At 42.0% G+C, this 19,647-nt stretch overlaps 1 protein-coding gene across 8 annotated transcripts in view; it reads left to right on the top strand.

Annotated features, from left to right (window-relative positions):
* Positions 1–19,647, top strand: part of Tlk (Tousled-like kinase) — a 474,415-nt gene that overhangs the window by 411,215 nt on the left and 43,553 nt on the right. For all 8 annotated transcript variants that reach the window (XM_076205681.1, XM_076205685.1, XM_076205686.1 and 5 more), the window contains one exon: positions 8,252–8,390. In XM_076205681.1, coding sequence (XP_076061796.1) covers positions 8,252–8,390 — 139 coding nt within the window. The remainder of the gene's footprint in view (positions 1–8,251; positions 8,391–19,647) is intronic.

Here is a 19,647-nt window from a genome sequence, read left to right as displayed (position 1 = left end):
ATAATCAAGATGCCGACATCTGCATCCTCGTGTACCACTTGCTTCTCATGGCGCCTATGTAGGCGTCATTATATCGAAGGGGTTAATGAAGTAGCCTAGCTGTGGATGTGCTGTGTCTTGCGACACTGCCTCTGACCCATGGCAGTGGAAAAGGTGCAGGGATGACCAGTCATCCATTAGGTGCCAAGATAAGAGGGTGGAGGGGAGTGGAGTGTGATAGGGATGGAATGGGTGGGAGTGGTTTTTATGCCTTTGTGTTTTTGCTACCATCCTTATAAGGGGGGAAAAGCCTTTGGTATATGTATGTATAAAAAGGATATTAGGATAATATAAAATTGGTGCAATGAAGTAAAGAAAGTACATACATATTCCAAGGCTTTTTCCCCCTTACAAGGGAGGTAGCTAAAAAGGAAAAGGCATAAAATCATTCCCACCCATTCCATCCCTGAATACACTCCACACCCCTCCACCCTCCCTCCTATTTTAGCACCTCCTGGATGACGGGTCATCCCTGCACCTTTTCCACTGCCCTGGGTCAGAAGCAGTGTCGCAAGACACAGCACATCCACAGCAAGGCTGCTTCATTAAATCGGCGACCCCCCCTCTCCGTCCCAAGCATAAAAGGAGAGGACGGGGAGAAATCCCTTTGGGCTGCGTCAAATTTTGCTCACAAATACTACCTCACCCCCCATCCACCTGCCCATTCCACCTCATGCATCACAACATCATCCGTATACAACCATTCTCCTTTTACCCTTGTCTTCTGTACTCTCCCGTCCTTCCTCAACAGACATTCCCCTCTTCCCCAAAGCCCCCTTCACCCCATCCATCCACCTCATCCTAGGATGTCCCCTCATGTTCACTCCCTCCACATCTGCCTTCCATACCTCTTTTACTAGTCTTTCTTCACTCATTCTTTCCATGTGTCCAAACCATCCTAATACTCTTTCATCAACCCTATCTCCCAACTCCCTTTCCACCCCCATTCTTCTCCTCACCTCCTCATTTCTCACTCTGTCTAGCCTAGTAACCCCCATCATACTTCTCAGACACCTCATGTCAAACACATTCAAACTCCTTCTCTCTTCCTCTCTTATGTTCCATGTTTCTGCCCCATACAGTGCTGTTGACACAATCACTCCTTCATACAGTCTTCTCTTAGCATCTATTCCCAAATGTCTATTCCTCATTACACTCTTCAATCCACCTAGGCATTTACTCGCTTCTCTCAATCTACATTCTACCTCCACCTTCACTCCACCTTTTCCTGCCACATTTGCACACAAGTATCTAAAACTATCCACTTCCTCCAGTCGCTCTCCCTTAATGCTCACTTCCAGTCTACTGCCACTTTCACCCCTTGTACATCTCATCACCTTACTTTTACCCACATTTATCTTTAGCTTTCTTCTATCACATACTCTCCCAAACTCTGTCACCAACTTCCTCAATCCCTCCTCTGATCCTGCCACAAGCACAGTGTCATCAGCAAACAACAGCTGGCTCACCTCCCACTTTTCTCCATTTTCTTTAACCATCTCCAATCCCTGACCCACTACCCTTGCATTTACCTCTCGTACTACCCCATCCATGTATAAGTTGAACAGCCAGGGCGACATAACACATCCTTGACGAAGTCCCACCTTTACCTCGAACCACTCACTCTCTCCATTTCTAATCCTGACACAAGCTCTACTACTCTCATAAAAACTCTTGACAGCTCCTAGAAGCTTTCCTCCTATCCCGTATATCTGCATAACCTCCCACAGTGCCTTTCTGTCTACCCTATCGTAAGCCTTTTCCAGATCCATAAAAGCCCAAAAAACATCCTTCCCCTTTCCTATAGCTTTCTCACATATTTGTCTTACCACAAAGATCTGATCTACACAACCTCTACCCGTCCTAAATCTACACTGTTCCTCACCAATTACTCCCTCTCTTCCTCTCCTAATCCTCTCAATCAAGATCCTCCCATAAGCCTTTCCAACTACACTTAACAAGCTAATCCCTCTGAAACTACTACATTCACACTTGTCCCCTTTTCCCTTGTAAAGTGGAACTATACAGGCGTCCAGTCCTCCGGCACTCTACCCTCTCTCCAGCAAACATTAAATAATCTCACCAGCCAGTCCACCACCACTGTACCTCTTTTTTTTAGACATTCTGCTTGGCATCCATCCAGACCAGGTGCCTTACCTGCTTTCATCATCTTAACAACTGCCTTCACTTCATCCTTCCTTATTTCTCCTCCATTTTCCTTACTCATCACGGTCATTTTCTTAGCATTTCCCACTGCAACTATCTTTCCCTCCCTATCCTCCTTCACATTTAGCAACTCCCTAAAATACTCTGCCCATCTTTCCCTTACTGCCTTCTCTTCCATTATCATCTCTCCATCTGCACCTTCCTTTTACCTTTTCTTCTCTACTTGATTCGCCTCCTCTTCCTCTCTTAATTTCTTTCCAAAACATCTTTTTATTACTTTCAAAATTTTCTGTCATACTCTTACCCCACTTCACATCTGTTCTCCTCTTTGCCTCCTTTACCTTTTGCTTTACTTCTCTTTTCTTTTCTTTGTACCTCTCATATGACTCCCTCGTCCTATTTTGTAACCAATCTGTGAAAGCTCGCATCTTCTCTTCTACAACCTTCTTTGTTTCCTCATCCCACCATTCACTACCCTTCCTTCTATTTCCTCCCATCCTTCTTGTTCCACACACCATCCTTGCACACTTTGTGACTCCCTCCTTGAACCATCCCCATTCCTCCACACCTAGTTCTACTGTATCCTTCACTTCCTCCCACTCCTCCTTCAGCTTCTTGTACTCATTTTCATTTAAAGAGGTCACTCTAAGCACCTCCCTACCTTTTGTCCCTTTCCTCTTTCTCCATCTATCCTCCACTCTCAACTTACCTTCCACCAAAAAATGATCTGATATTCCTCCACCCTCTCCCCTTAGCACATGTACATCCTTAACTCTTCCTATCATAGTCCTATTTACCACTACATAATCCATCAATGCTCTATCTACCACCCTTCCATCCACCACCCTCTCCCATGTGTACTTATGCTTGACTTTCTTCCGAAACACTGTATTTGTTATCATCAACTCTCTAGACACATTTCCACCATCAACTCTTCACTACGATTCTTTCCTGGAACTCCACATTTCCCAACCACTCCATCAATTGGACCATTTCCTACCCTAGCATTAAGGTCTCCCAGTACTATTACATTGACATTTTTCCTTAAATCCTCTATGCACTCATTTAAATCTATCCAAAAGGCCTCCCTTTCTTCTACACTCTTTCTCACTACCAGGCCCATATGCACTTACAAAGACCCACATCTCCTTTCCCAGTTTCACCTTCATCCACATTATCCTTGAGGAAACCTCCTTTCACTCCACTACCCGTTTGCCTATCTCTTCACTTACTAGAATAGCCACCCCTTCCCTCCCTCGTCCTCTCTTCACTCCTGATAACCTCCCACTTACACTCCCAAACTTACACTCACCCTTCCCTTTCAACTTAGTTTCACTCAAAGCCAACACATCATCTTTCTTCTGACAAACATACTACCTATCTCTTCCCTTTTACTCTCATCTGTACCACATCCACGCACATTAAAAGACCCAAACCTTAGGGTGCTGGTCGGAAAACTCCCAGACCCTCTTATGCCTTTACTTTTTCTTTTAGGAATGACCCCTGTGGGGCTACAAGGAGAAGGATGCCTAGTCCCACTCCCCGTTCCTTTCTTCTCGCCTCTTACGATCCAAGTGGAAGTACTTGGTGGCAGTATTCTTTTCCCCCACCACAGGGAATAGTGAGAAGTAATAGTAAGGAATAGTAGTAGAATAATTGAAGGAATAGTAAAGAAAGTGAGATCAGAAAAAGACATGGGAGTAATCATCACAAATGACATGTCCCCTGATAAACAGATTAACAAAATTGGCTTAGATCAATAAAGGTGGCTTTTATTTACTTGGACAAAGAAATGGTGAAGAAAATACTAGTCACAGTGATAAGACCAAGACTGGAGTATGCAGCGACACTATGGTCACCCAGTACCATAAAGAATAAAAGGAAAATTGAGAGAATCCAGAGAGCAACTATGAAGATGGCCTAAACACTTTCAAAACTGTCCTATGAAGATTGTCAAAACTATAATTACTGACTCTGGAACAAAGAAGAGAAAGAGGTAACTTGTTGACTATAGAATTATGAGAGGTATGGAAGTCCTTGATAGAGATGACTTACTAAATTGGGATAAGAGAAATACAAGGGTACATGGAAGGAAGCTCCAAAAGGACAGTTATAGAAGAGACCTGAAAAAAAAGAGCTCTCAAGAGAGAGTGGTGGATGTATGGAACAAACTAGACAAAACAAAAGTGTGTGCAAAAACCATAAACGAAGTTAAGAACAACCTAGACACTGTGAGATACAGAGAGAGAACACCATGAGCATAGCTCCCCTTCCCATAAGATACAAATAGGTAAATACATACTCATCCAGATAACTGAACAAGCCTTTCAAAAAAGAACATCAAACACAATACTCCAACAACAATCCCCCAGATATAGGTCCCATAGAGAAAGTCCTCCCTCACTGTTGTATTCACAAAGATTATTCAGAACATTTAGGCTTTATTCAACCAAAATACATCAGCATAATCTGAAAACAAAAAGTAATATAAGAAATTATGCTCATTTCAGATAAGTTAACAAATACAATTAGTTTTATAAAGCCCAGATCACCACATTCTCTCCTCCCTTTAAGAATCATTGCTCTACATAGCGAAGAGGCTTGTGGCGTTCCTATGTAGATTGACGCAATTGTTCAGGACCAGCATCTATAGGAGTGGAGGGTTCATCCCTACGTTGGAGACTAGCTGAAGCACCGGGCCAGAAGTGAATCAACCTTCATATCCTTCCGTGGTGAATATACTCTGATCACTTACAGCATCGGAAGAGTTCAACTCAGATGAATTGGCAGTAGGCTCTGGAAGAATCTTCACTGTACTTGTCTCTAGTAGGACCAACATTGAGATCCTTTTGCCTCTCATACAAAGATACATTACCAGTTTGAGCCTAGTCATGCACTGATATTGTTGATTCACAGCCATCAGCAAATCTTACATTAGCATATTGTGGATTTGCTTTTAACAACTGAACCTCATTAAAGAAGGGCTCATATTTACTGGTGTGAATGTGACAGCGTAGTAAGACAGGTGCATGAACAGATAACCAAGTTGGCATTAAATGGCCACTGGGAGATCAACGCTAGTATGAGAAGAGCCTCTCTTGAGGCGTAGCATTGGTGGCTGTGCAGAGCAGAAATCTTAATTGAATGAAGAGCATCAGGCAACATTGTTTCCCATTGACATTCATAAAGGTTCTTGAATGCCAGAAGAAGGGTTATGTGCTTCCAGATTATAGCATTATACCTCTCACACTGCCCATTTTCTTGAGGATTGTAAGGTGTTGTTCAACAAGGTAAAGGAGGCAAAGAGGAGAGCAGATGTGAAATGGGGTAAGAGGATGACAGAAAATTTTGAAAGTAATAAAAAGAGAAATGAGGAGGTGAGGAGGAGAACAGGGGTGGAAAGGGGGTTGGGAGATAGGGTTGATGAAAGAGTATTAGGATGGTTTGGACACATGGAAAGAATGAGTGAAGAAAGACTAGTAAAAGAGGTATGGAAGGCAGGTGTGGAGGGAGTGAACATGAAGGGACGTCCTAGGATGAGGTGGATGGATGGGGTGAAGGGGGCTTTGGGGAAGAGGGGAATGTCTGTTGAGGAAGGACGGGAGAGGACAGAAGACAGGGGTGAATGGAGAATGGTTGTATATGGATGATGTTGTGATGCATGAGGTGGAATGGGCAGGGGGATGGGGGAGCGAGGTAGTATGTGTGAGCAAAATTTGACGCAGCCCAAAGGGATTTCTCCCCGTCTTCTCCGTCATGCATGGGGGGACGGAGAGGGGGGTTGCCGATTTAATGAAGCGGCCTTGCTGTGGATGTGCTGTGTCTTGCGACACTGCTTCTGACCCAGGGCAGTGGACAAGGTGCAGGGATGACCCGTCATCCAGGAGGTGCTAAGATGAGAGGGAGGGTGGAGGGGTGTGGAGTATATTCAGGGATGGAATGGGTGGGAATGATTTTATGCCTTTTCCTTTTTGGCTACCTCCCTTGTAAAGGGGAAAAAGCCTTGGTATATGTATGTAATAAAAAGATGTTTTGGAAAAAAATAAAGAGAGGAAGAGGAGGCGAATGGATGTGTTATGTCACCCTGGCTGTTCAACTTATACATGGATGGGGTGGTGCGAGAGGTAAATGCAAGGGTGGTGGGTCAGGGATTGGAGATGTTTAAAGGAAATGGAGAAAAGTGGGAGGTGAGTCAGCTGTTGTTTTCGGATGACATTGCGCTTGTGGTAGGATCGGAGGAGGGATTGAGGAAGTTGGTGATAGAGTTTGGGAGAGTGTGTGAAAGAAGAAAGTTGAAGTTAAATGTGGGTATAAGTAAGGTGATGAGATGTACTAGGGGTGAAAGTGGCAGCAGACTGGAAGTGAGCATTAAGGTAGAGTGAGTGGAGGAAGTGGATAGTTTTAGATCCTTGGGTGCGAATGTGGCAGGAAAGTGTGGAGTGGAGGTGGAGGTAGAATGTAGATTGAGAGAAACAAGTAAATGCCTTGCTGGATTAAAGTGTAATGAGGAATAGACATTTGGGAATGGATGCTAAGAGAAGACTGTATGAAGGAGTGATTGTGCCAACAGCACTGTATGGGGCAGAAACATGGAACATAAGAGAGGAGTAGTTTGAATGTGTTTGAGATGAAGTGTCTGAGAAGTATGATGGGGTTACTAGGCTAGATAGAGTGAGAAATGAGGAGGTGAAGAGGAGAACAGGGGTGGAAAGGGAGCTGGGAGATAGGGTGGATGAAAGCGTATTGTGATGGTTTGGACACATTGAGTGAAGAAAGATTAGTAAAAGAGGTATGGAAGACAGATGTGGAGGTAGTGAGCATGAGGGGGCAACCTAGAATGAGATGGATGGATGGGGTGAAAGGGGCTTTGGGGAAGAGGAAAATGTCTGTTGAGGAAGGATGGGAGAGGACAGAACATAGGGGTTAATGGAGAATGGTTGTATATGGATGATGTTGTGATGTATGAGGTGGAATGGGTGAGGGGATGGGGGGGTAAGGTAGTATGTGTGAGAAAACTTTGACACAGCGCAAAGGGATTTCCCCCCGTCTTCTCCTTTTCTGCATGAGGGGATGGAGAGAGGGGTCGCTGATTTAATGAAGCGGCCTTGCTGTGGATGTGCTGTGTCTTGCGGCACTGCCTCTTACCCAGGGCAGTGGACAAGATGCAGGGATAAGCAGTCTTCCAGGAGGTGCCAAGATAAGAGGGTGGAGGGGAGTGGAGTGTATTAGGGATGGAATGGGTGGGAATGGTTTTTATGCCTTTTTCTTTTTGTCTACCTCCTTTGTAATGGGGAAAAGGCCTTTGGTATATGTATGCATGTATGTTTTTCTTGGATATCATGGACCACAATGCATACTTTTGTCAACTGTATCTCTCACCCAATTTTCCTTTTCTTTAATTATTTTCATAAATGTTTCTTTTGTATTTTCCTCCATCTGCTTTTGTACTATTTCTCTAAAGGATATTTTTTTATTTTCCTGTTCTTGTTTACATTGATTTTTTTTATTTCAAGGAGGTCTGTTTGTTTAATTGACTCTTCCACCTTTCTGGTCACTACCTGTAATTGCTCTTTGACCTACTTCATTTTTACTTTTGTCCTCATTTTTCATTCTTTCATTTTCTTTTTTTGAGGATATCAATTTCGCTCTTTAGGTCACTTAATTCTCTAATCGTTTGCTCATTACTCTTATGCAAAGTAATCAATTGAAGCAGCCCAAATGGATTGCTCCCTGTCTTCTCCATTTCTGCATGAAGGGATGGAGAGGGGGGGGTGGTTGCTGATTTAATGAAGTGGCCTTGGTGTGGATGTGCTGTTTCTTGCATCACTGTTTCCAACCCAGGACAGTGGGTGAGATGCAGAGATGACTTGTTACCCAGGAGAAGCTAAGATAAGAGAGAGGGAAGGGGTGGATGGGAATGGAGTATGTGAGGATGGAATGTGTGGGAGTGGATTTTATATCTTTGTTTTTTGGCCACCTCCCATGTAAAGGGGAAAAAGCCATTGGTATCTGTATGTATTTACATTTTAATTCCATTATTTTTCAGGCAACATTCTCCTCACGGATGGCAACATTCTTGGGGAAGTCAAGATTACTGATTTTGGGTTAAGCAAAGTAATGGATGAGGACAGTTATCACCCAGACTATGGGATGGACCTCACTTCTCAAGGAGCAGGAACTTATTGGTAAGAGGCAAAAGTAGTTTTGATACTTAATTGGGTTGGGGCTCATTGCCAGATAGTTTTCTTCCAGTGTGGAGCAGGCCTTGCAGGGAAATAATCCTTGCCTACACCCTAAAGTGGAATTAATTGATTTAGGATGAGATGCATCCATACTCATATGTTACAGTTTTAGAAAATAAATTTGTTTTAGGTACAGAAATGGAGCTTGTTATACATTGTTGTACTTATGATAGAATACATTCCCTTAATGGTATGTGCCTTGTACTGCAGTATTGGCTGTATTGTTATTTCCATTCAATATTTTGGGGAATGTAATGATGCCCCTACAGATAATCAAACGACATCCTTCCATGTTCACTGACAAATTTTCACTCATAAAGGAATGTCAATTTTTAGTTTTTAATATCCACATTTTTATGGAATGAGAAAACTGGGAACGCTTGTGTCTGCATTTTTCTCCCATGAAGAGTTAAGGCATGCTTTGACTTGGCCACCCCCTATAAAGAAAGAAAAAGCCAATAGCATATACAAAATTATAATCGATATAAGAGGGACTGCATGATAACTTGGTAATGATTTCATGGTAACATGCAGCTAATGCTTCAGGGATTGTTTTAGGATGTTACTATGGACTAGAGCCACACATCATCTGTATACGTTAGAGTAGAATCTTTACACATAGAGGAATGATGCTACTTTTATACATCAACTCTCCCTCCTGTATGTTGTTCCATTGAAACTGGCCACCCATACATCATCAGCCAAGTGTATAAATCAAATACATGTTGGCGTTGGCTGATTTTTTATTATTTGTTTTTTGTATAATTTGTTTTAAGATAGCATAAAATGAAAGTGGGATGGGTGGGGGATGGAGGGTGAGGATGTGTGAGAAAATTTTGATGCAGCCCGAAGGGATTTCTCCCTGTCTTCTCCTTTTCTGCATGAGGGGATGGAGGGGGGGGGGGGTCGCCGATTTAATGAAGCGGCCTTGCTGTGGATGTGCTGTGTCTTGCGACACTGCTTCTGACCCAGGGCAGTGGACAAGGTGCAGGGATGACCCGTCATCCAGGAGGTGCCAAGATAAGAGGGAGGGTGGAGGGGTGTGGAGTATATTCAGGGATGGAATGGGTGGGAATGGTTATTATGCCTTTTCCTTTTTGGCTACCTCCCTTGTAAGGGGGAAAAAGCCTTTGGTATATGTATGTATGTATGATAAAATGAAAGTACATACATACATACATATACCAAAGCTTTTTCCCACTTACAAGGGAGGTAGAGCATGAAAAACGTACTCACAGTTGAATATATCTGCATCTGTGACCACCATCAGCATGAGGTCAGGGTAAGGTTATAAATTTAGAATATTCTTTCCCTCATTCACATTTTCCAAAACATGAATACAATGTGCTGCCTGTTCCCCCAACACTCTGCAGTGTGACAGAGTTATGAAAAGGTATGTGGGTGGCATTAAGTTAACCCATGACAGCAAAACATATGTAGTTTACAGCAGGACATTTGTAACTCATCAAAATTCTATATAACTGAGTTCCCAAAAGCTCCAATCACTGTGTGCAATTGTATATTTTGTGATATAATACTGATGACCCACTTTCGGAGAAGAATAAGCGAAAGTATAAAGATCTGTATATTTCGATCACTAACTGTGATCCTCTTCACATCTGCTGAAGAGGATCACAGTTAGTGATCGAAATATACAGATCTTAATACTTTCGCTTATTCTTCTCCGAAAGTGGGTCATCAGTATTATATTACAAATGTGCTACGACATAACTTTATTGTGGATTTTGTGATATGTAGAAGCCACCCAGCTCACCCAAACCATCTTGTTAGGAAGCAGCTGCTATGGCAACTATCGCAGGATTAAATTAATGTTGTTGATGCTCTAGTTGAAAGTTGCAGTGTTAGATTAACGCTGTTGATGCTATACAGGTTAACCACATCTATGACTCAATATCTTCATATCCCCTGTGGTAGGGTGGAAAGAATTATTCTATCACTGTGTTTCCCATACAAGTTGTAAAAGGCAAGTGGGATGGAGTGATGGGACTGGGGATCCTGCTGCCTGCATGGTCATCATGCAAGGCATAAGAGGGTCTGGGAGAACTAAACAGAATCATAGAAATTGGGTGATTAAATGTGGTTATAGTAAAGATGTGTAAAATGGAAGATATTGTCAATTTGTGAGAAGAAAGATGGATGTATTAGAGTTAAGTGAAAGTTGAAAGGGAGGGATGTTTTCAAGTTTGGGAGTATGGTGAGGAGAGTATTGGGAGTGATGAGGGTGCAAGGGAGGAAGTCAATCTGTTGTATTTACCTAGTTGTATTAAATGGGAAGGGAGCTATACTAGTAGTGACCCGTCTTTGTATCTTTCAGCAACTAGTTTTTTCTTAAATTCTTGTATGGTTTTTGCACACACTATTGCCTTGTCCAATTTGTTCCAGACATCCACTATTCTTGTGTGGGAACTATTCTTTTTCAGATCTCTTCTATAACTATCCTTTTTGAGTTTCTTTTCATGTCCTATTTTTCTTTTATCTCACTTTAATAAATCTTCTCTGTCAACTCTGTCAAGGACTTCTATCCCATTCATGATTCTGTAAATGGCCAATAGATCTCCTCTTTCTCTTCCATGTTTCAGGGTTGGTAGTTCTAGTTTGGACAATCTTTGTTCATATGTCAATTTTGAAAGTGTTGGTGCCATCTTTGTCTTGCTCTTTGTATTCTTACTAATTTCATTATACATACTTGCATACATATACCAAGGCTTTTTTCCCCTTACAAGGGAGGTAGCCAAAAAGGAAAAGGCATAAAATCATTCCCACCCATTCCATCCCTGAATACACTCCACACCCCTCCACCCTCCCTCTTATCTTAGCACCTCCTGGATGACGGGTCATCCCTGCACCTTGTCCACTGCCCTGGGTCAGAAGCAGTGTCGCAAGACACAGCACATCCACAGCAAGGCCGCTTCATTAAATCGGCGAACCCCCCCTCTCCATCCCCCCATGCATAAAAGGAGAAGACGGGGAGAAATCCCTTTGGGCTGCGTCAAATTTTCCTTACACATACTACCTCATCCCCCATCCCCCTGCCCATTCCACCTCATGCATCACAACATCATCCATATACAACTATTCTCCATTCACCCCTGTCTTCTGTCCTCTCCCGTCCTTCCTCAACAGACATTCCCCTCTTCCCCAAAGCCCCCTTCACCCCATCCATCCACCTCATCCTAGGATGTCCCCTCATGTTCACTCCCTCCACATCTGCCTTCCATACCTCTTTTACTAATCTTTCTTCACTCATTCTTTCCATGTGTCCAAACCATCCTAATACTCTTTCATCAACCCTACCTCCCAACTCCATTCCCACCCCCATTCTTCTCCTCACCTCCTCATTTCTCACTCTATCCAGCCTAGTAACCCCCATCATACTTCTCAGACACCTCATCTCAAACACATTCAAACTCCTCTCTTATGTTCCATGTTTCTGCCCCATACAGTGCTGTTGGCACAATCACTCCTTCACACAGTCTCCTCTTAGCATCCATTCCCAAATGTCTATTCCTCATTACACTCTTTAATCCACCAAGGCATTTACTCGCTTCTCTCAATCTACATTCTACCTCCACCTTCACTCCACCTTTTCCTGCCATATTTGCACCCAAGTATATAAAACTATCCACTTCCTCCAGTCGCTCTCCCTTAATGCTCACTTCCAGTCTGTTGCCACTTTCACCCCTTGTACATCTCATCACCTTACTTTTACCCACATTTATCTTTAGCTTTCTTCTATCACATAATCTCCCAAACTCTGTCACCAACTTCCTCAATCCCTCCTCTGATCCTGCCACAAGCGCAGTGTCGTCCGCAAACAGCAGCTGGCTCACCTCCCACTTTTCTCCATTTTCTTTAACCATCTCCAATCCCTGACCCACTACCCTTGCATTTACCTCTCACACTACCCCATCCATGCCAGGGTGACATAACGCATCCTTGACGAAGTCCCACCTTTACCTCGAACCACTCACTCTCTCCATTTCTAATCCTGACACAAGCTCTACTACTCTCATAAAAGCTCTTGACAGCTCCTAGAAGCTTTCCTCCTATCCCGTATATCTGCATAACCTCTCACAGTGCCTTTCTGTCTACCCTATTGTAAGCCTTTTCCAGATCCATAAAAGCTCAAAAAACATCCTTCCCCTTTCCTATAGCTTTCTCACATATCTGTCTTACTACAAAGATCTGATCTACACAACCTCTACCCATCCTAAATCCACACTGTTCCTCACCAATTACTCCCTCTCTTCCTCTCCTAATCCTCTCAATCAAGATCCTCCCATAAGCCTTCCCAACTACACTTAACAAGCTAATCCCTCTGAAACTACACTCACACTTGTCCCCTTTTCCCTTGTTAAGTGGAACTATACAGGCACTCCTCCAGTCCTCCAGCAATACTACCCTCTCTCCAGCAAACATTAAATAACCTCACCAACCAGTCCACCATCACTGTACATACATACATATACCAAGGCTTTTTCCCCCTTCCAAGGGAGGTAGCCAAAAAGGGAAAGGCATAAAAACACTCCCACCCATTTCATCCCTAAATACACTCCACACCCCTCCCACCCTTCCTCTCATCTGAGCACCTCCTGGATGACGGGTCATCCCTGCACCCTGCCCACCGCCCTGGGTCAGAAGCAGTGTCGCAGGACACAGCACATCCACAGCAAGGCCGCTTCATTTAATCGGCGACCCCCCCTCTCCGTCCCCCCTTGCATATAAGGAGAGGACGGGGAAAAATCCCTTCGGGCTGCGTCAAAACTCACTCACACACACTACCCCACCCCCCCGCCCATTTCTCCCCATGCAGTCACAACATCATCCATATACAACCATCACTGTACCTCCTTTTTTAAGACATTCTGCATGGCATCCATCCAGACCAGGTGGGTGTCCATAGTGTCACAGCATACTCCAATCTTGGTCTTATCAATGTATTTACCTAGTTGTATTTTATGGGAAGAGAGCCGTCCTCCCAGTGACCTATCTTTGTATCTTTCAGCATCAAGTTTGCACACACTGTTGCCTCATCCAATTTGTTTAATATCCACCACTCTATGTGGGAAAGTATTCTTTTTCATATTTCTTCTATAACTATCCTTTTTGAGTTTTTCATGTCATCTTGTTTTTCTCTTATCCCACTTTAATATATCATCTCTGTCGAGGACTTCCATCCCTTTCATAATTCTGTAAATGTCCAGTAGATCACATCTTTCTCTTCTTTGTTCCAGGGTTGGTAGTTCCATTCTGGACAATCTTTGTGTGTATGTCAATTTAGAGAGTGTTGGTACCATCTTTGTCATTGCACTTTGAATTCTTTCTGATTTCTTTATATTCTTTTTAGTACTGGGTGTCCATAGTGTTGCAGCATACTCCAATCTTGGTCTTATCTGTGTAACTAATATTTTCTTTACCATTTCCTCTTCCAAATAATCAAAGGCCAATTTCATTGATCTTAGTAGATTGAAGATTTCTCTATTTTGTTGATGTGCTTGTCAGGTGACATGTCTTTGCTGATGATATCTCCTAGGTCCCTTTCTGAGCTAACTTTTTTAACTTCCTTTGTACCAATTTCATATTGCCCCGATATTCTATTTTTACTTTTTCCAAACTCCATTGTACCACATTTCTTGATGTGAAGAGATGTGAAAGTGCACAGTGGTGGAGTGGAGGAAGGTGTCTTCAAGATTAATGTGTTGAAGGTGAAGCTGGATTGGGAGACAGGTTTTTGTAAGTGCGTACAAACCTGTTAGTGAGAAAAGTGAAGAGGAAAGGGATGTTTTGGGTATATCTAAATTAGTGCTTAGTGTTTTAGGAAGAATGTGAATGTAGTGGTGCTGTGTGATCTCAATGCTAGAGTAGGTGTTGAGCCAATAGATGGAGTAGTATGGAGTTTTGAGGTGCCAGATAAGAATCTTAGTGGAGAAATGATGGTGATGTGTTTAGAAAGGGAGTTGGTGATAGCAAACTGTGTGTAAGAAGAGAGCAAAGGTGGTGGATGGAAGGGTGGTTGGTAGGGCATTGATAGATTTAGTAATGGTACCAAAAGGAAGATTAAGAAGAGTTCTGGACATTTATGTTCGTAGGGGAGAGAATGGGGAGTGTCAGGTGATTTTTTGGTAGAAATGAAAATGAAAATGGAGAAAAGGGTGGGAGGTAGAGAGGTATTAACAGTAAACTAATAGAATGAGAAGTGAAAAGAAAAGAATACCAGAAGAAACTGAGAGAAGTGTGGGAGGTGGTGAAGGATAAAGGAGAGGCAAGTTTGAAGGAAGAATTGACAAGGTGCAAAGATGGTCTATGGGATGAGGAGAATAGGAGGAGATAGAAGAAAGGGTAGTGAATGATGGGATGAAGAGGTGAATGAGGTAGTAGAGGAGAAGTGAGTGTATGTGGATTATTGCAAACTAGAACTAGGGAAGTCAAAATTCCTTCCCTAGTGGCCCGAAGGGTTGTCTCCCCGTCTTCTCCTTAATGCATGGGGGGACGGAGAAGGGGGGGTCGCCAATTTAATGAAGCGGCCTTGCTGTGGATGTGCTGTGTCTTGCGACACTGCTTCTGACCCAGGGCAGTGGACAAGGTGCAGGGATGACACGTCATCCAGGAGGTGCTAAGATGAGAGGGAGGGTGGAGGGGTGTGGAGTGTATTCAGGGATGGAATGGGTGGGAATGGTTTTATGCCTTTTCCTTTTTGGCTACCTCCCTTGTAAGGGGAAAAAAGCCTTGGTATATGTATGTATGTAGAACTAGGGAAGTGGCAAAGAGGAGGGTAGATATAAAATGGGGTAGGATTTTGACAAAACTTTGAAAACGAAGAAACAGTTGTTTGGAAGAAAGTGAAGAGAGTATAGGGGTGAGGTAGGTAAAGAGGAAAAGGTAAAGGGTGCAGATACACAAAATTTTAATAGAAGTGAAGACTAAAGAGAAGATGGGTAGAGATTTTAGAGCGTTGATAATATAATATGGAGGTGGTTAATGATTGATTTATTGAGGCAGTGGAAAGAGCTTGGAAAATTACTTATGGGAGATGAAAATGACAGGGCTATAGGAAAAGATGATGTACAAGGAGCATTGAAGGTGATGAAAGCTGGAAAGGCACTTGGGTTGGATGGGTGTAATGCAGAATGTCTGATAAAGGGAAGAACAATTATAGTAGATTGGCTTGTGAAGTTCTCTGTGTGTCAAAGGGAGAGGAGTGTGCCTGAGGACTAGAGGAGTGCTTGTATAGCTCTCCTTTAAAAAAGGAAAAAGATAAGTTTGTTGAATATAGTTGGAAGGTATATGGGAGAGTGGTAATTTAAAGGATTAATAAAAGAACAAGGGAAGTAAATGGTGAGGAACAGTTTGGCTTTAGGAAAAGTAGAGGGTGTGTGGATAATTTTTTTGTAGTAAGCAGCTTTGTAATCACATGTATCACAGAAATAGACATGGTACTATTGGAATGATGCTTAGACAATGAAATTGCAAAAGAAAAAAAGAGGAGATTCAGAATTGAGAGGCTCAGTGATGAGACAACAGCTTTACAGTTTAGGGAGAGTTGAGAGAGGACCACTCAACATGTGAACTTCCATTGAGGAGGAATGGTCCAGATTCAGAGACATAATGGTGAGATGTGGCTGAAGATATAGTATCAAGCAAAACAGTAGGAAAATACACCAAGAACATGCTGTGGTGGAACAAAGAGGTGAGAGCGGTGGTGTTGGAGAACAAGCCATCAAGGGTTAAAGACAAGAAATCCTGATGTTAAAGCTACTTATATTGATAAGAGAAGAGAAGCTGAGAGAGGCAAAAGAAAGGGAAAGAGGGACAAATGGGATGAGCTTGCTAATGACCTAAACAGAAATAGCAATGAGACAAAGAAGTTAATTTACAGTATTGATGTATCTTATAGAAGGAGAGAACAAGATTTTACCAATTCAGTGAAAGACAAGACAGATTTGCTCCTCAGTGAACCATCTCAGATTAACCACAGGTGGAAAAAACATTTTAATGAACTCTTAAATGTGGTGACACCTTAGGAAGAAGATCAGATAGAGTCTGCACAAGGGGAAAATCATAATGTAACCTTGGATGAAGTTAAAATGGCACTGAAGATGATGAACAACTAAAATACCCCAGGAACTGATGGTCTTCCAGCAAATATTCTTAAATCTGGAGTAGCTTGCATGAATCAAAAATGTTGTGTATGGTTAGAGTGCCAGGAGTGACGTCACCTTACTTTGACCTTTTCAAGAGTACTGGTACTCTGTCCACTGTCATTGTGGGGTATGCTGGTGGGAGGAGTTGCCAAATATCTTCATAAATACAATTCTGTAGCAAAAAACGAAATAGCTATATAAATGTTGATGCTGTTTCAATATACAGAATGTTTTTTTTTTTTTTTTTATGCAATGGGGTTGCCAGATGTTGCCAAAATTTTATCTATTTTATGCTGTATAAAAGAATAGAAACAAAATACAGTTGTATAACTTTGTATGAGTGTTGCCACCATCATAGAGATTCTTTTGAAATGTTTACCTAAAATTTGTTCATGTACCAGAATTTTTCAAATGATCACTGGCAACGCTCTCATAAAGCCATGTAAACCCCCATAGCATGCAGAGAATTGTGGAACCCATGGACCATGATTCAGTTCAGCGTACTAACCTACTTGTGGAAATTTAACATTGCAGACTGTATCAGTATCTTGCAAACGATGATAACAGAAATTAAAAGTGAAACAGACAGTGTTTGTTGCAAGTCAATGAAATTAAAGCAGGTGCTGTTCATAAGATATTGAAGCTGGTGTGCATTGTGGGTGGTGAAGGATTTGATAATTTGTTTGCAGAAGAAGTTCTTACAAATGAAGAAATTGACTTAATTATGAAGTCTATCAGTGAAGAAGAGGGAGATCCAGATGGTGACAGTGATGAAGAGGTAGATGAAGGACTACCTCTTGAATGTTTGGCTGGAGTGATTTACCAATATTATGCAATGCATGCTTCCAAACCAGCATGGGTTGGAAGACATTCTGGCTTGAGGCCTTGCTTGCCTTGCTTAAAGAAAAGAGAAAACAAATACTACCAGTTACATTGTTTTTCACAAAAAAGAACCCATTTACCAAGCCATGAACAACACATCACCTTCCAAGGCCCTAGGGAGTAGAGGAGGTGGCTTCCTTGCTAGAAACAGGCCACTTTGATGCCTCAAAATGAACCATCCAGTGATCTTGAGCTCATGTAAAATCACTTTGCCGTGCACTACCTTTCGTCAACGTTAATTTTCATTGAGTACTACTGTGCTTCATATCATTATCATACAGGTACATTTTAGCTGTTATTTTGAATACACTTATTGGTAATGTAAAGTTTTATTGGTTCACATGGTTAATGTAAAGTTTTATTGGTTCACATGGTATGTATTTAAAGAATTAGGATGCTGAGTGGGTTAGAGTAATGTTCCTTGCCACAAAAGTTAAGGTGATGGCAGTTCAAACCCTTCTGCCAGCAAGTTTTATCCAAGGGCATATAGTGATATGGTTTAACGTCACAAACTCCCCCCTATCGGAAGGCTAGGATGGTGCCCCTTACAGAGGGCTTTGTAGCACAGAATTTAATGAACCATGCCATTGGTTCAACTTCGCTGGTGGCAGGATTCGAACCGCCATCCCCTCAATCTTCGCCACAAGTAACGACGCCCTAACCCGCTCAGCCAGCGAGCTTCCATCCAAGGGCATAGTTCATTACATTCCATGATACAAAGTCCTCTGTAAGGGGCATCATCCTAACCTCCTGATAGGGGGTAATTTGTGATGTTAAACCAAACCATCATAAGAAATTAGCGAATTTCACAAATTAGCAAGGAGGGTTGAAACCTAACCCTTGGCAATTTGTGGGGATCCATTGTACTCACAAATGTACACCAGTATTTACCTAGTTGTATTATATGGGAAGGGAGCTATGCTCACAGTGACCTGTCTTTGTATCTTTCAGCATCAAGTTTTTTCTTAAAATCTTGAATAGTGTTTGCACACACTGTTTTTTTATCTAGATTATTCCACTCTATGTGGGAAGCTATTATTTTTCAGATCTCTTCTATAGTTATCCTTTTGAGTTTCTTGTCATGTTCTCTTGTTTTTCCATTGTCACAATTTAGTAAATCATTCCTATCTAGGATTTCCATTCCTTTCATGATTCTATAGTCAGTAGATATCCTCTTTCTCTTCTTTGTTCCAGAGTTGGTAGTTCCAATTTGGACAATCTTTGTTCATATGTTAATTTGGAGAGAGTTGATGCAAACTTTGTTGTTGCTCTTTGTATTCTAATTTCTTTATATTCTTTTTAGTACTGGGTGTCCATAGTGTTGCTGTGTATGCCAGTTTTGGTCTTACTAGTGTAACTGATATTTTTTTAATCATTTCTTCATCCAAGTAGTCAAATGCCACTTTCATTGCCTTAAGGGTGTCTCTCATTTCGGTGAAAAATATTCGATTTTGTCAAACTTCGTGTGTGGACTGGTGTGGTGTCCCTGAACACCGCGGGACTGGTTTCCAGACGTATAACACCACCCTTCTCAGGTGATGGCGGGTTTAAAGGGCCAGAGATTTAAAGGTCCGCCTGTCAGCCACGCCCCTTTCTTTGCTATGGTTTGTTTTCCTTGTATTTTGTCGTTTTGTTGTTGTTTTTGAGAATTCTATACTCTGATATTGTTGTACGATAGGTTAGGCAGCAGTCACCACACTCAGTGCGATCGAAAAAGGGTTCAGCGTATGCATGCATCATTTCTCCACATACTATCCTGTTTTATACATTTCTTGTTTATAAATTCACTACTCCATAACTAAATATGTCAGATGTGATAGTTGCCGAAGTATTTTGCTCCATTCTGAACCTGAGAAGTGCAAGAATACTCACCTTAGCAAAGGGATTGTAATGCATGTATACCATTCATTATGTGAAGGATATGGAAGGTTAGGATTGTCACGATTCTCAGCTGGCATGGGTACAAAAGAAATGTAATGAACATCTGCTGCTTACTTCCCAGAAATGGTCAAAGGATTATGTAAGTAGATATGTGCATTTGATACTCTTTTGAGGCACTTTTATGGAGTAGTGAATATATAAACATAAAAATGCTATTTTCTCAAAACTAGTTTTTTCGCACAAAAGTAACTATAACTTCGTGTGTAAATAAGCAA

The sequence above is a fragment of the Oratosquilla oratoria genome, chromosome 22 (assembly GCF_046742065.1).
Source record: "Oratosquilla oratoria isolate Oo_2021 chromosome 22, ASM4674206v1, whole genome shotgun sequence".
NCBI lineage: Eukaryota > Metazoa > Arthropoda > Malacostraca > Stomatopoda > Squillidae > Oratosquilla > Oratosquilla oratoria.
Note: the sequence above shows the minus strand (reverse complement) of the source record. Positions and strands in the feature narration are given on the sequence as shown.